This window comes from Octodon degus, unplaced genomic scaffold (assembly GCF_000260255.1).
Source record: "Octodon degus isolate 3935 unplaced genomic scaffold, OctDeg1.0 scaffold00093, whole genome shotgun sequence".
In the NCBI taxonomy this organism is placed as follows: Eukaryota; Metazoa; Chordata; class Mammalia; order Rodentia; family Octodontidae; genus Octodon; species Octodon degus.
This window is the reverse complement of record NW_004524669.1, coordinates 7000944-7014898: the sequence shown is the minus strand read 5'-3', so window position 1 is coordinate 7014898 and position 13955 is coordinate 7000944. Positions and strand designations below refer to the sequence as shown.

Below are 13955 nucleotides of genomic sequence, written 5' to 3'. Positions count from 1 at the left end.
CCTGCTGCATGCCTAAATTTCCTTTCCATCTGTCCTCTATTTGGCCACCCCCATTCGGTCGTACAAGGAATTCTCCTCTCGCGTCTGCTACCTGATCTTCCGCAGCGACCCTCCACTTTCCCAGCCCCTAGTCCCTGCACCAGCTTAAAGAAATCCTCGGTAACCGCCCTACCTCATTCCCTGCCCAAAACTCCAAGGATACCTGGACATCGATCCGGGCCGGTAGACTGGGATCGCGACCCAGCCACCTCCGGCTGGCCCGCCCGAGGGGCGTTGACCCCCGCAGCCCCGAGCAGCCACGACGGGGTTAAGGTTCCGGGCGGGGGAGGGGAGGGGACCGGGAGGGGCGGCGCGGAGCCAATCGGCGGCCGCAGAGTCCCGGGAGCCGCGAGCTGGGAGCGCCGAGCCGGGAGCCGCGACCAGCTAGCCGCGCGCGCCGGGCTGGGGCCGGGCCGGAGCGGAGGGAGAGGGAGCGCGCCCGCCCCAGCCCCCAGGCTCGCCGCCTGCGCTCCGCAGCGCGGAGCCCCAGCCATGGAGCAGGACAACAGCCCCCGCAAGATCCAGTTCACCGTGCCGCTGCTGGAGCCGCACCTTGACCCCGAGGCCGCCGAGCAGGTGCGGAGCAGGGCGGGGCGCAGGGGACTCGCCCAGCCGGGACCAGCGACCCCTGCCTGGGCTGGGGGACCCGGGGTCCCCGCCCTCTCCTTCCTCGGCGGGGCACCCTTTTGAGGACGTACGTGCTCAGCTGTTGGGGGTGGTCTTCTGTCCCCTCCCCCACCGTCGGAGCTCATCTCCCCATCTGCTTTTTTGCGAGAGACCAAAGGACGAGCGTGTCCGAGCCATGTCTGTCCCCTGAGAGGGTCGCTCTATGTGCCCCCCGCCCGAGGGGAGGGCGCTGCCTGCCTGAGGACACGACCCCTCCCCCGTCTGCAAGCGCTCCTGCTCCACCCAGCCTCCGCTGGAGTTCTGAGCCGGGTGCTGGTGCTGGGGGTCGGTGATGGGGGAAGCCTGGTGCTGTGGGAGTTGGAAGAGCAGAACCAGCCCTCATGTCCCCTCCCACCTGAGGGCGCACCTTGCCTGGCTCCGCTGGGTGGTAACCAGAAGGGACAGAGGCCAACCGAGAAGCCTGGGGCTTGGGGAGAGGGGCGGTGGGGTCTGCAGAACTGAGGCTCCCTTCCTCTGCAAGTCTAAACACGTGGATCCCTATTCCCAACTCCTGCCCTTTGGAGTGGGGAATGGACACGGGATGGAGGGAATGACATGGGGGGGGCACTGTCCAGGGACTGGGGTCCAAGCTGAGAGCTCTGCCAGGCAATGTGAGGGCCTTGGCTCAAGGGTGGGAGTCCAGGGCCCTGGCCCAGCCTCCTGGCCTGGCCTATTTTTAGCTCCCAGCAGCCTGGCAGAGGCAGCAATGTGTGAGAGTGTGTGAGCTATGTGTGTCTCAGTGAGAGTGAGCGTGTGTGGAGAGGGTTACTACCTACTGCCTGTTTGCCAAACATTTGCATATTTGCCCACTGCTCCATCTCTTTTTGTATTCTCTGTATTCTCTGTCTATTCTCCTAGACCTTCTCATTCCTACCCAGGATCCAGTTCCCATAAGGTCAGCTCTGGGTGTACACACACACACACACACACACACACACACACACACACACACGTCAGCCCCCAGGCTCTGGCTGGGCTTCCACTACTGGAGAGCCTGGGGACCCCTTGGGATGGGCAGGAGATTTTGTTGCTACTCCAGCTGTTTGGTAGAATAAGGTATGGATGTGAAGGAAAAGGGCAGGTGCTCTCTCTGTAACTTTAGCTTCCCCAGGCAGAGGTCAGGGAACATGTTCATGTCCCTCCTGTCCCTGGCCTGGGGTGAGCACCACTGCTGGACCCCTAAGGTGTGGCTGCAGGAGGGATTGTAGTGGGACCTCACACATATCACAGAGTATAAGGAGCATGAACAGCCCCTCTCATGGGAGTGTTCTTGGGGTCAGGGAAAAGGCTTCTATGCCCAGAGACAAGGGACAGGTAAAGATAACTTATGATTCTGGAAAAAGGGCCCATGGGTGCAGGCTGTGGGGACGGCTCCAAGGAGAGCTGCTGCCTGCTGGCACAGACTGGGCCAGACACCTGCTTCTGTTTGGTGTTGCAGGAGGCAGGTGTGCTGGGTCTTGGGAGGAGGTGGGTGCCGGGCAGCTGCTCCAGGAGCCTGAAGGGGTGGGGGTGGATGCTAAGGAGCCAGGAGCAAAAAAGAAACTTAGGCCTGCTTTTCTCTAATCTGCAGAAATCTGTGTCTTTGCTGCCTGAAATTCTACCTGCAGCCTAACCTCAGCCCTTCCTGCTGTGTTACCAAGTATTTAGGCAAAAAGCTCCAGGCTTGGCAGGAGCTCCTAACCAGATTCACAGGGGACAGTGAAAGGACTTGAAGCCCTGCATTTATGGAGCACAGAGCTGCACGGGTAGAGGGATGCCCATAACCACCAGACCCTTGGCATGGCTGACGTAGAAATAAGAAGACACAATGTGTCCTTGAGAGCTAGAATTTAGGATAGATGTGAAAAAGGTAGAGACTCCACTACTCATCCAGGTGCCTGGGCGTCTCGGCCAGTCTGACTTCCCTCCCTCCTGCTGTAGTGTATCACATTTCTCAAGGACTCTGAGTGCTTCCAAATCTTGTCCAAGGCAAAGAACCAGATTAAGTAAGAGACCTATGTAAGATAACAGAGCACTACTGCTCTCTTCATTTTTGTCGTACTGGAAGTTGCCTTGGGATCCCAGTTCAGACGTTATCCCTCCGTATCTCTTCCACTGTTGTAAGGCACCACTCCCCACCCGAGCAGGAGAGATTGAGGCGTCCTCTCCTAAAGAGGTGCCCCACCTTCCCATGCATGAAGCACAAGTGCCGTGCCGCCTTCCTCTGCCTAAGTGCACCGGGGATAGCCACACAACTCACAGTTAATATGTGTGCAGTGCATGTGTGTATGTGGACACAAGGTGGACGCTGGTGGGGACCTTGAAATGTCACTCAAAACAGATGTCATTGGATTCTCCTGGAGCAGTGCCCTACCCTCAGATACCTCCATTCTGGCTTTTCCACACTATTTTTTCTTTGAGGAGAGCACCTCTCTGGCTTAACAGCCCTTCTTACTACAGCCAGTACCCACTTTCTAGGCATAGAGAAGGCAGTGGTTTTTTTCCATTTCCCAAGCTCCAGTGTTAGCAATGATGATGCCAAACAAAGGCTACACAAAGATAGATTTGATAATTCAGCACCTCCACCACACTCCTTTCCTCTAGGCCCTGAGTAACTTTTGCTCCTTCGGGCCCCATTAGCCTTTCCTACCCCCTGCTGCCTTGGAGGGAGCTACAGGGCCACCAACCCCCAAATTGTTCCACATTCTTCCACCCCAAGGGGTCGAGAGAGAGGAAAGAACCACATATCCCAGAAGCCCTCAGACTGACTTCAACAACAATCAACTTTATCAGCAACAGAACAAAAGAATGGGGGAGGCAAGAGCCAGGGATATAGCTCCATGACGCAGTGCCTGCCGAGCAAGTGCCAGGTCCTGAGTTTGATTCCTGGTACAAAAAAAAAAAAAAAAAAAAAAAAAAATCAGGGACAGAAGTGAAAGCCTCTGCAGTTCCTCAACTACAAGTTAACCTCAAGAATTTTTCAGCTAACCTTTAGGCCATGGCCAGCTTCCTATGTAAGGCTCTTCCTGTATTATATTTGCCATGACAAAGATTTCCCAAATTAGAAACCCACTGTGACCAAAAACCAAGAAGACTTTAGGAAGCATAGGCACATTCAGACGTTCCCTCCCTGAGCTGCTCCACCACCCCTTGGATGGGCTTGAGAGATGTCCTGCAGGTGCTGACCCCAAGGGTTAATGTCCACTCAAGTGGGTGGCTTGGATGGCCAAGGGAAAGCCCTGTACCCTCTCAGCTTATTTATGACCATTGATCCAGGATGGACAGAAAGACAGCAGGCCAGAGATCGATGCAGTCGAGCAGATAAAGCCACTGAGAGGAAGAGCTGGGGCAGGAAGGGGGCATGCAGGGAGAGGAAGTGGTCTCTGGAGTTGGCAGGAGTAGCTCTCAAAGGGGCAGATGAGCCTGCAGGCATCCACCCTGGGATAGCAGGTCCAGTGTAACCTGGCATATTTTGAAGTATATTAAGTGGGCTGCCTGCCCTGTATAATCAAGGGGCCCTGGCTGAGGCTTTGGTAGATACTTGCACAGGTTTCTGACTTTTTCTTCCTCTCGGACCCCAACCCAGATTCGGAGACGACGCCCTACACCAGCCACCCTTGTGCTTACCAGTGACCAGTCATCTCCAGGTAACCAAAGGATGGGTCACTGAAGAAAGTGGGAGCCCCTGCAGACAGCAAGGCTCTGGGAGAGCAGAGGGGGGCTAGGCAGAAGCCAGGCAGATCAAAGGAGTCAGGAATCTCCTCAGTCCTGAAAACAGGCAAATGGTAGCCCCCTGGGTTAGCAGAAACTCTTTTTGCTTTTGGAAAAATGGAACAGTGCTAAGAAGAGGTGGGGGACCACCTGGTCCCTAAGCCCCCCACCCCCAGGAATCAGGATGGTCAACTGAGTGCTGGTTGCTCAGGCAACAGCCTTCCAGGTTTCTCCAGCAACTGAGATCCTGCTGCCCCCACCCCCAGAGGCAGTGACAGCTGTGAGGGGGAGGGAGCGCCTCCATCAGCTATCTTCCCGGCCCCCAGAGGGAAAGGAAGGTTAGAAACAGCTCAGGGAGCAGCTGGGGTTCTGGTCACCAGTATCCCAATCAAGGTCTGGGAAAAGAACAAGGTCTCAGAGAATGTCAAGGGAGCTTGACACGGATGTGGAGGAAAGGTGGTCAGGTTAATGAGCTAGACTGGAGATCAGGGTGGACCTACCACTTCCCTCCACCTGCAGCAAGTGACCATGTCCACACAGTTGTATGTGTGAGCTTTCCTCTGCAGGCCTCAGTTCTGGCCTTAGGATGGGGAAATGGGTGGAAGGAAAAAAAGAAATGAATACTTCAGAGGGAGAAACAAAGCAGAGAGACTCCAACTTCTGCCTGAGAGACATCAAGAAAAGAGGCAAGAATATAGGTACAGATGGGCCAGAGTCAAGTACAGGACAGCAGGCAGAGGACAAAAGGCCAGCAGAGTAGGAGGAGCAGGAGCGAGGAAGCAAGGCAGCCCGAGGACCACCTTCCGGAGATCGGGAGACAGGCAACACACAGCGCCCTCCGCTTAGGAAGTCCGCTCTCTGGGACCCTGGATTTCCCGTCCTTACCACCTTCTCCTTTCCCTGTTCCCCTCAGAAGTGGATGAAGACCGGATTCCCAATCCACTTCTCAAGGTAAGCTGCACTCCCAGCCTGTGCCTGCCGTGCACAAAACAACCTAGTCCAACCTGTAGGACTTTTTGACTCCCTCTTCTCTGCACAGCGCCCAATAGGCACATGAGTGGAGCTGTACACACACACACACACACACACACACACACACACACACACACAAACACACTGTGTGCCACCACAGTGAAAGTGTCTAGAAGGCAAGAACTTTGTTTCCCCATCTTTCTGAAGCGCCATACTCCAAACCAAAAGCATGTGGCAAGGCACAGGAGAGCAGAATGACTGACACTCATCTGTCCTCTGTGTCCTCCACAGTCCACTCTGTCCATGTCTCCACGGCAACGGAAGAAGATGACAAGGACCACACCCACAATGAAAGGTTGGGCAGACCTTTCCCATTCCCTTTTCCTCTGTGGGCCCGAAGCTGAGTAGACCTGATTCCCCTCTGGAAAGGTCACTTGGGGGGGAGGGGGGTCCCTGAAACCCTCTCTCTCAGAGTGCAGCTGTTGCCAGATGACAGGGCTAGAACCCCAGATCTGCCACCAAATAGCCATAGGCTTTGCAGGCACTGCCTACCCCACCCAACCTTGAATCCACCTAATCAGGGCAGATAAATAATATATGTGAACTCATCAGCAAACAGCACAGCCCCAGAAGGTACTCAAATAGTCCCTGAATCTAAATGGAATCTTTTTTTCCTGTCCCCAGGGGAGAACACATATCCCAGCAAGTCAGGAATATCTTGTACAGTACTCTTCAAAGTTCTTCCCCTACAGCTTCCTGACCTTTGAAAGAACTTTTTACAGTCTGGCTCTTGTCCCTCCTTATTACCCAGCTAATGTCCGCTCCCTGTTCATATCTCAGGGAGATGGGAAAGTCCCACACCCAGCGGGGTGTGCCAACCCATGCGTGGGCTGTTGTTGGTAGACAGGTGCTGGGCAGTCATGTCCAGGCTTCCCTCCCTTTCTCCATGTCCCTAGAACTCCAGACAATGGTTGAGCATCACCTGGGGCAACAGAAGCAAGGAGAGGAGCCCGAGGGAGCCGCTGAGAGCACAGGGACCCAGGAGTCCTGCGCACCTGGGATCTCAGACACAGGAGCGGAGTCAAGGCCGGGCACCCGAGGGACAGCACAGAGTATGTACAGGCTACAGAGGGCCCCAGACACTGTATCCCCAAGCCCAGTCAGAGGCAAGACACCCTCTGCGGAAGGAGGTAGAGTTGGGCTTGGGAGAGTAGCCAAAAGCCAGCTCACTGATAAGGACAGACCTGAACATATCTGAACCTCCCCTCCTCTTACTGGAAGGCAGAGAGCCATCCAGCTGGGACCCCGAGATCCCTCCTGCAGCTGTGTGGGAGAGGCCAGCATCAAGGGAAAGCATTCCCAGCTAGGTTCCTGTCTCTGCCATTTGCCACTTAGTTGAAAGGACTTGGACTTAATCCATCTGGTCATGATGGTGATTTTAATTCATGTCCACAAGCCCTGAATTCAAAATTTGTCTAATTTTATGAAAGTGGTATACTATATACCCTATATCTATCAGAGCACCCGATAATCAAATACATCAATAGTTCTACAATCCCATCGATGTGAGTAGGATAAAGACCAAAAATAGCTTCATATCAGTTCAGGTCAGGTATAGCCACACAGTGTACCCCAATTTTTTTTTCATGTTTTTAGAAGCTTTTTTCAGTCTCTGAGTACAGACAAAAATCCAGGTATGATAGCTCACACCTGTAACCCCAGCACTTGGGATGCCAAGTCAGGAGGATTGTCGTGCATTCACAACAACCTTGGACCCTCCAGTTCCCTTTCCCCCTGGAGCTGAATGCTAGTCTTGGTGGTTATAAAGACCAAAAAGGAATATGGAAGCTGGCCTCACAGCCTCACTGTCTGATACATAGCATGTGGGCTAGTTTCAAACAGGACTGAAAAAAAAAAAATAGCAAGTTTCTCGTAGTAACTGGGATCAGAGAAAACCCCGTTGTTCCTGGCACTTTGCTCCCACATGGGTCTCTCTCAGGCGTCCCTGGGTGTAGGTGCAATAAGCAGCAGCAGTCCCTTCTCTGAGGCCTTCATAAATGCCCTCTCCCTGCTGCCCCCATCTTCCCTCCCCAGAATCTACAGGATCCACCCCTAAAACTCAGGAGAGGAGCAGTGAGGAGCCCAGCACAATGGAACCCTCAACCCATATACCACCCCTGGACTCCCAGGGAGCCAACTCGGTAAGACCCCAGGGCGGGGCCCCCAGGGGTGCAGAAGAGCACTGTGTAGGTAAGGACACGGGGCTGATATTTAGAATCAAAGAGAGCAAAGGACCAGCTTCTGTCACTGAAATGTTCTTATGGTAAGAGGTCATATGTCCCTGACATGCAAACCAAGAAAAATGGAACTAAGCTGCAGCAGGAAGGATTGAAGTTAGACTTCATATAGGCCTGCTGGCTCCTGAACAGGGGATAGAAGCAGGCCATGGCTTTGTTTGGTAAAGGATATTTGGAACTCAGAGGGAGCTGGCCTACCCAGGCTAGGTAGGCAGTAGCCCTGATTGGAAATGGAGGATGGAAGAGCTGATTCTGAGCTCTGATTTTACAATTTTCACGCCTCAGAATAGGCTGGCAAGGGGTGGGGACTGACCAGACACCAGAACCAGCCTCCTGAGGAAGTGGCTGGCTGGGCAGCCAGCGGGCCAGGAATGAACCTCGGATCACTCAGTCACCTTCCCTTTCTGTTCTCTTCCATGACAGGCCTGAGAGGAGGTGGCATCCTGGCATCACAACTGCAGTTTGGGGACGCATGGACGCTGGATCTGTTTCTTACTTCTTCACTTTTGGGGAATATCTCGTTTTTAAAAAGTGATAAATTTGGTGTTAGGTCCTTGGAATTTTCCTTCTTTCCAGACTTGAAGAATCCCTTTTGCCTCCCCTTGTCTGAAATCCTCTTGCCCAACTGCCTCTGAGAAAGAGGAAATAGGGTTGCTAGGCAGAAGCTGCAAAAGGGGTCTCCCCTGACCTTGCCTTTATTTACTGCAGGAAGTCAGACTGAGGCCAGACCGGTGAGGGTACCGGCCTTCGTGGTGCCAAGAAGGAAGGATGGCCCCAGGTTCTTGCTTTTTACTGAGGAAAGAAAGATCCAGCCATCTGGCAGGGCTGCCTTATAGCGAGCTGTAAGACTAGGAACCTTAAAGCCTGTACCTTGCAGCTGTGAGGCTATGGGCGCCACCTGCTGGACAAAAGAGGAAAGTGCATTCTGGCCATTGGCCATGGTGAAGGGCGTGAGGAGTGTCTGTCACAGGGATCCCTCCTCCAGTTTGAGACCACCTTCCCTTTTTCCAGTCCGTCCGCAAAAATACATAGAGAGCACAGTGGCTGATTAGAGGCCCTTTCTGGGAATTGGAAGGATCGTCTTTCTCCCTCTCCCCCACCCCAATTCCAGGAATGGAAAGTTCAGGATAAGACAAAACCACGCATAGATGATAACATCCGCTGGTCCCACAGCCAGGGTGCTCCTGATTCTTTCATTTTTCCCAGGTAGAGGAGATGCAGAAAAGAGGCAAATTTCATCTACCTACTCCTGCCTGGCACCTACTGTGTGCCCTCAGGCAAGGCCTGCTTTTGAGGCCTGAGCTTGCACACAGGATGAGCCTCAGTAGGATTTTACCCAGCTTTGGGAAGACGGCGTACAGGAAGATCCTCCCGTCCACTCCCCACAGTGAACACCAGACACAGCCAGCCCAGTCTCCCTTCTTTATTGATCTCTGGCTATAGCAGGGGCCTGAGAGACCAAGGGCAGGGGTGAGTCACATGCGTCTCTGCCCCACTGGGGTGGGGTAGGTGAACAAGTTTCAGGTGGCAGGGCTAAGAGACCATGGGCATGAACTTCACAAGAACAGGGCCCACTGTACAGATGCATGGTTGGTATTTACAAGAGCGGAGGAGGCAGTCATCTGGACTGTGGCCTTTCAGGGGCAAGGTGGAGGCAAGGAGGAGCCTGAGGAGAGGAAGGGGCACCAGGCCTGGCTCGGCTCACTCCAGAGGTCACAACAACAGCCCTGCACCCCTCCCCCACCTGCCTTCTACCCACCACTGTCCCAGGGGGCAGTCTCTTGTACCTATAACTGAGCCAGTTCTAGGAGGCAAGCGGGACAGGAAAAGACCCTCTCTGTTAGCAACACAGGATTGTGGGATTGTACTTTACCCTCTCCATACAGAGAGACCCCGACCTTGTTGGACTCTCCTGCCTGTGCTCATAAAATGCATCCTGAAGGTGCTTTGCTAGGGAGACCTCAAAGCACTTTACAGACATTGGTCGGATGGGAGCCCCACCTAGCTCCAGGGGAGAAGGGGTAATGGGCTGAGACAGCCAGGGCAGGTGACAAGCCCCAGGGGCCAGACTAGGCCCAGTTCTCCAGGAAAGGCCCCCCTCAGACCTGGTCCCAATGGCTCTTCTCTTCCCCCAGTCACCATTTCAGCACAGGAAAGAGAGAAGATGGCAGGGAGTCAGGCTGGGGTGGGGCCGAAGCAGTGCAAGTCTGGGGTAATGGGGATGCCCACCCCCACCCCATTCTAGAAAGGAACCATGCCCTGAAGGAACCCCCTCCCCTCCCCACATGTAGGGCTTTAAAAACCCCAGCTTTCTACCCAATTCCAGCCCTTCCCAAGGGAGGAGAAAGGGAACCCAGACCTGCCAGCTAAGATCTGGGGTGGGGGGCTGAGGGGACCCCCAAAATGTATTGCTTAGAAACTTGGAGGCAAAAAGGATGGGGGAGGGCCCAGGGGGCTGGCATCTCTGACCCTCCCCCTTGCCTCAGGAAGCTCCCTGCTCCCAGGCAGCCATCAGGCCAGGAGGGTGTCCATGGGCAGGGGGACGGGCACAGTGACCATTGGGCGCCTGAAGTTTCCCAGTCTTGCTACCAGGAAATTAAAGTGCACCCCAATGGATGTCAGTAGGGAGGGGCCCTCCCCCAACCCCACAATCTCTGGCTTCTGGCCTTCAGGTGGGTTCTCTTCTTCCACCTCCATGCTCCCTTGGAGCAGATGGGGGAGCCAGTCCCGATGGATGGTGCTAATGACGTTGAATACCTCAGACTCAGGGAGGACCTGGGGAAAGAGGGAGGAGCTCAGAGCTCTGATCTTTGCTGTCGTCCTCCTCCTGGCCTTCCTTCTCCAAGTCCAGTCAGGTCCCTGCTCATCGCTATGTATAGTTGCGAAAAATTCCCTTCAGAAAGAAGCATGCCAGGCAAGGGCGTGAGTGGGGCTGAGATGGAAGCCATGCTCGCCTGGCCCCCCAAGGCCTTGTGCCCTGGCTGTGTGCACTATTCCCACCCTCACAAGGCCTTGTATGGTGCCATGTTGCCTGCTGCCATCCTTTCTTTCGGGGTCTGGAGGGCCAAGAGGGAAAAGGGTTTCCCTGCTCCGCCCCCCCAACCCCAGCTCAGTTCTTTGCCTTCACGTCCTTCACTTCACTGCCTGGATAGAAGGCGGGAGAGACCCTCACACCTGCAGCCCAGAGATGGCCATGCTGACCCCACACTCCTTCCTGCCCATTCCCTGCTCACCTGGGCCAGCCTTGGGCTAGTCCAGATTCCCATTCTGGTTGTGTTCATCTTCCGCAGGGGAGGGTGGGGCCTCCTCTTCACAGGGGGACAGCTCATCGATGGACATCTGGTTGGTGATGCCTGCAGGAGGATACAAAGGACACTGAGACCAGACCAAGGAGTGTCTCCCCCAGAACCAAGGAGTATGTAAAGAGCAGTAGAGCATTCTCATCTATTGCCCTTCATCCAGGCTGAGCTCCACTGCTGGAAGAGCCTCTGACCCTGCAAGAACTCACAACCCCCACCCCAAGCAACAGCCAGAATACCAAGTTACCCAAATTTACAAGTGCACCATATACACAGACTACAGGGGCTGTGGGGTAACCTACATCAGACCCTATGCTCTCTCCAGTCCCTTCTTGGAACAGCCCAGGTAACTCAGCCTCTCCTATTATCTAACTTTAATCTAAATGGCTCTAGGGCCAGGGAGGTAGCTCAGTAGAATAAACGCTTGCCTGGCAAGCACAAGAGCCTAAGTTCAATTCCTGGTTCTGCTTTAAAAAAAAAAAAAAAGTTTAGTTAACAGGGCCAGGGAGATGGCTCAGTTGAATAAGTGCTTCCCTGGCAAGTGCAAGGGCCTGAGTTCAATCCCCAGTTCCAACAAAAAATAAACAATAATAAATAAATGGCTCTATTCCCAGCTCTAGGAGTGAAAGTGTTGCCCCAAGTCTTAAAAAAAGAAAAGGGGGGGCTGAGGATATAGCTCAGCAGCACAGTATCTGCCTGGCAAGCACAAGGTCCTGAGTTCAATTCCCGATACCCAAAAAAGAAAAAGGAACCCACTACTGTTTGAGTAGCCACCCCTCAAGGTCCATGGCCCCCCCAATGGCACACACCACTGGCAGCCCGTTCCTTCCATTTCTGCTTGTTCTCCTGAATATACTTGGTCCAGGTGGAGCGGAAGCTGACCACATCGGGGTTGGGGTCCCCCACATCCACATCGAGAGAAGGCTGGCGCCACTGGAAGCTAGAAACAGAACCCCCATTCCAGAAGTGAGACCCAGGCTGTGCCAGAACTATCTTCGTGCCCTCAGAGCGGAGGCAGTGGGAGGCCAGAAGACAGGAGGCCAACCTGGCTACTCGATGGCCCCCGGTCCCTGTCACTCTATTCCCCGTTCCACCCACCCTCGCCACACCTCTCCTGGTAGAAGAAAAATAAAAACGAGGCAATGAAACAACTAAAATGGTCAAATTTGGTGACACACACCTTGAATCCCAGCACTTTGGGAGGCTGAAGTAGGAGCACTGCCAACTCGAGCTCAGCCTGAACAACTCAGTGAATTTTTTTTTTTTTAATTTTAAATAAACCCAAAAGCTACAACTCTTGTTGCATAGGTCCTTCTTTACCTTGGTCTTAACCATCCAGCAGAAAAGTATAAAAACAAAATATAAGAAGTAAAGCCATGCTGTTATGTTGAGCTGTAGGGGACTCAGGTCAACAATTTCTGACATTGCCAGTCAAGTGGAAGACCCAATGCTATTATGGGCTACTGGACTCTTTTAGAATATTTTGCTGAGTTTACACACCTATAATATTCAAATAATGGAACTTAACAACAAAAAGGGGATACAGATGATTGTCCATTTTGTATCTGTGTATTCAAATGGCTAGAATTGATATACAGTTACATTCTCTTAATGAATAGAGGGATTTGTTCTAATGGTGTTTGTAAATAGGATATCATGTCCGCATCTTGTACAGCAATTAACCACTAGGAAGAATGTATGCAATGTGTTAATTATTGAAACTGTCCTACCAGTTTGATTTGAAACTGTCTCATTGCTATTTGTTTATCAATAAAATTATGGGAAAAAAATAAAAATAATTTTAAATAAAAATGTCAAGGGCCAGGGAGATAGCTTAGTGGTATAAGTGCCTGCCTAGCAAAGGAAAGGTCCTAAGTTCCATTCCCAGTATGAAAAAAAAAAAAAAAAAAAAAAGCTAAAATAAAAAATGTTTGCCCAGCCAGATAGCTCTGCAAACTAAAGCAGCTGCTTAGGCAGAGTGCAGCAGCCAGGTTCAATCCTGGTGTGCCCTGCCGGCCCTGACCCTGGGTTGCGCTGAGATGACTGAGACTGGATGTGGTGTTGAGACTGGGCGTGGTGGCGACACCTGTAATCCCAGCGCCTGGGAAGCTAACAACAGGAGGACCACTACAAGTCCAATCTATGTAGTGAGACTCTGTAGACTGTACCAAATACATTTTAAGGGCCAGCCAAATAGCTCAGCAGATTAAAGCACCTACAAAAGCAGGTGTAGGGGCCAGGGGTTCAATCCCAGGGCCTGCCGTGCCATGCTCCGCCCCTGGGGCATAATGAGATGACTGAGATTGGATGTGGTGTTGAGACTGGGCATGGTGGAGCACATCTATAATCCCAGCGCTTGGGAGGCTGTAAACAGGAGAATCTACAAATCCCATCTAGTAGTGAGACTCTGAACACCCTGTAGACCCTTCCCTAAAATATAGAAATAAATAAATACATTTTTTAAAAAATGTTGAAAAGGAGCTAGGGATGTAGCTAAGTATAAAGGTACTGAAAAGAAAAGAAGGAAGGAAGGAAAGAAAAGGAATGAAAGTGTGTATTATGTTATAATGGGAAAAGATGAGGTTTTTTCTGATGTTTCTGTAGTGCTGGGGATTGAACCCGGGGCCCTACACGCACTAGACAAGGACGCTACCTCTGCGCTATACTCCCAGCCAAAAGTTTCCTGGGGTTAGACTTGGCATGGGGGGGTGTCTGGGTGTGTGTGTGGGTGTGGGTGTGTGGGTGTGTGTGTGCGCACGCACATGTGCGCGCATGGTTTGTTTTGTTCTGTTTTGTTTTGTTTTGTTTTGTTGCACTGAGTACTGAACCCATGGTAACTCTGCCACTGAGCTACATCCCCATGCCTTTTTTTTTTTTTTTTTTTTTTTGTGGACAGCTCTCACTGAGTTGCCCAAAACTGGAACTTACACTCTTCCTGCCTCAGTGCTGAGATTACAGGCATGCACCACCATCTGTGAAATGTGGCAGGGGC

General features: G+C 52.7%; 2 protein-coding genes and 1 non-coding gene across 3 annotated transcripts in view; 2 read left to right on the top strand and 1 right to left on the bottom strand.

Annotated features, from left to right (window-relative positions):
- Positions 1-370: 370 nt before the first annotated feature.
- Positions 371-8221, top strand: Ppp1r1a (protein phosphatase 1 regulatory inhibitor subunit 1A). The gene is made up of 7 exons (XM_023722667.1): positions 371-615; positions 4271-4331; positions 5309-5346; positions 5659-5722; positions 6324-6479; positions 7462-7568; positions 8088-8221. Exons 1-7 carry the CDS (start codon positions 532-534, stop codon positions 8091-8093), a joined length of 516 nt encoding a protein of 171 aa, XP_023578435.1. The 5' UTR covers positions 371-531; the 3' UTR covers positions 8094-8221.
- LOC111818528 lies at positions 7145-7271 on the top strand. The gene has a single exon (XR_002822501.1). It is a non-coding gene; the product is annotated as a small nucleolar RNA SNORA61 (small nucleolar RNA).
- Positions 8222-9072: 851 nt separating the features above from the next.
- The window catches only part of Pde1b (phosphodiesterase 1B), a 30349-nt gene continuing 25466 nt past the window's right edge, over positions 9073-13955 (bottom strand). The window contains exons 14-15 of the mRNA XM_023722897.1: positions 11773-12274; positions 9073-11017 (exon numbers count right to left, since the gene is read on the bottom strand). Coding sequence (XP_023578665.1) covers positions 10914-11017; positions 11773-12274 — 606 coding nt within the window. The 3' untranslated portion in view covers positions 9073-10913. The remainder of the gene's footprint in view (positions 11018-11772; positions 12275-13955) is intronic.

Bases quoted from the DNA above. Each gene is read 5' to 3' on its own strand.
- Ppp1r1a (XM_023722667.1), top strand. From the start codon at position 532: ATGGAGCAGGACAACAGCCCCCGCAAGATCCAGTTCACCGTGCCGCTG. The intron at 5,723-6,323 runs GTTGGGCAGACC...CCATGTCCCTAG, and splicing joins GACCACACCCACAATGAAAG to AACTCCAGACAATGGTTGAG. The intron at 6,480-7,461 runs GTATGTACAGGC...TTCCCTCCCCAG, and splicing joins CACCCGAGGGACAGCACAGA to AATCTACAGGATCCACCCCT.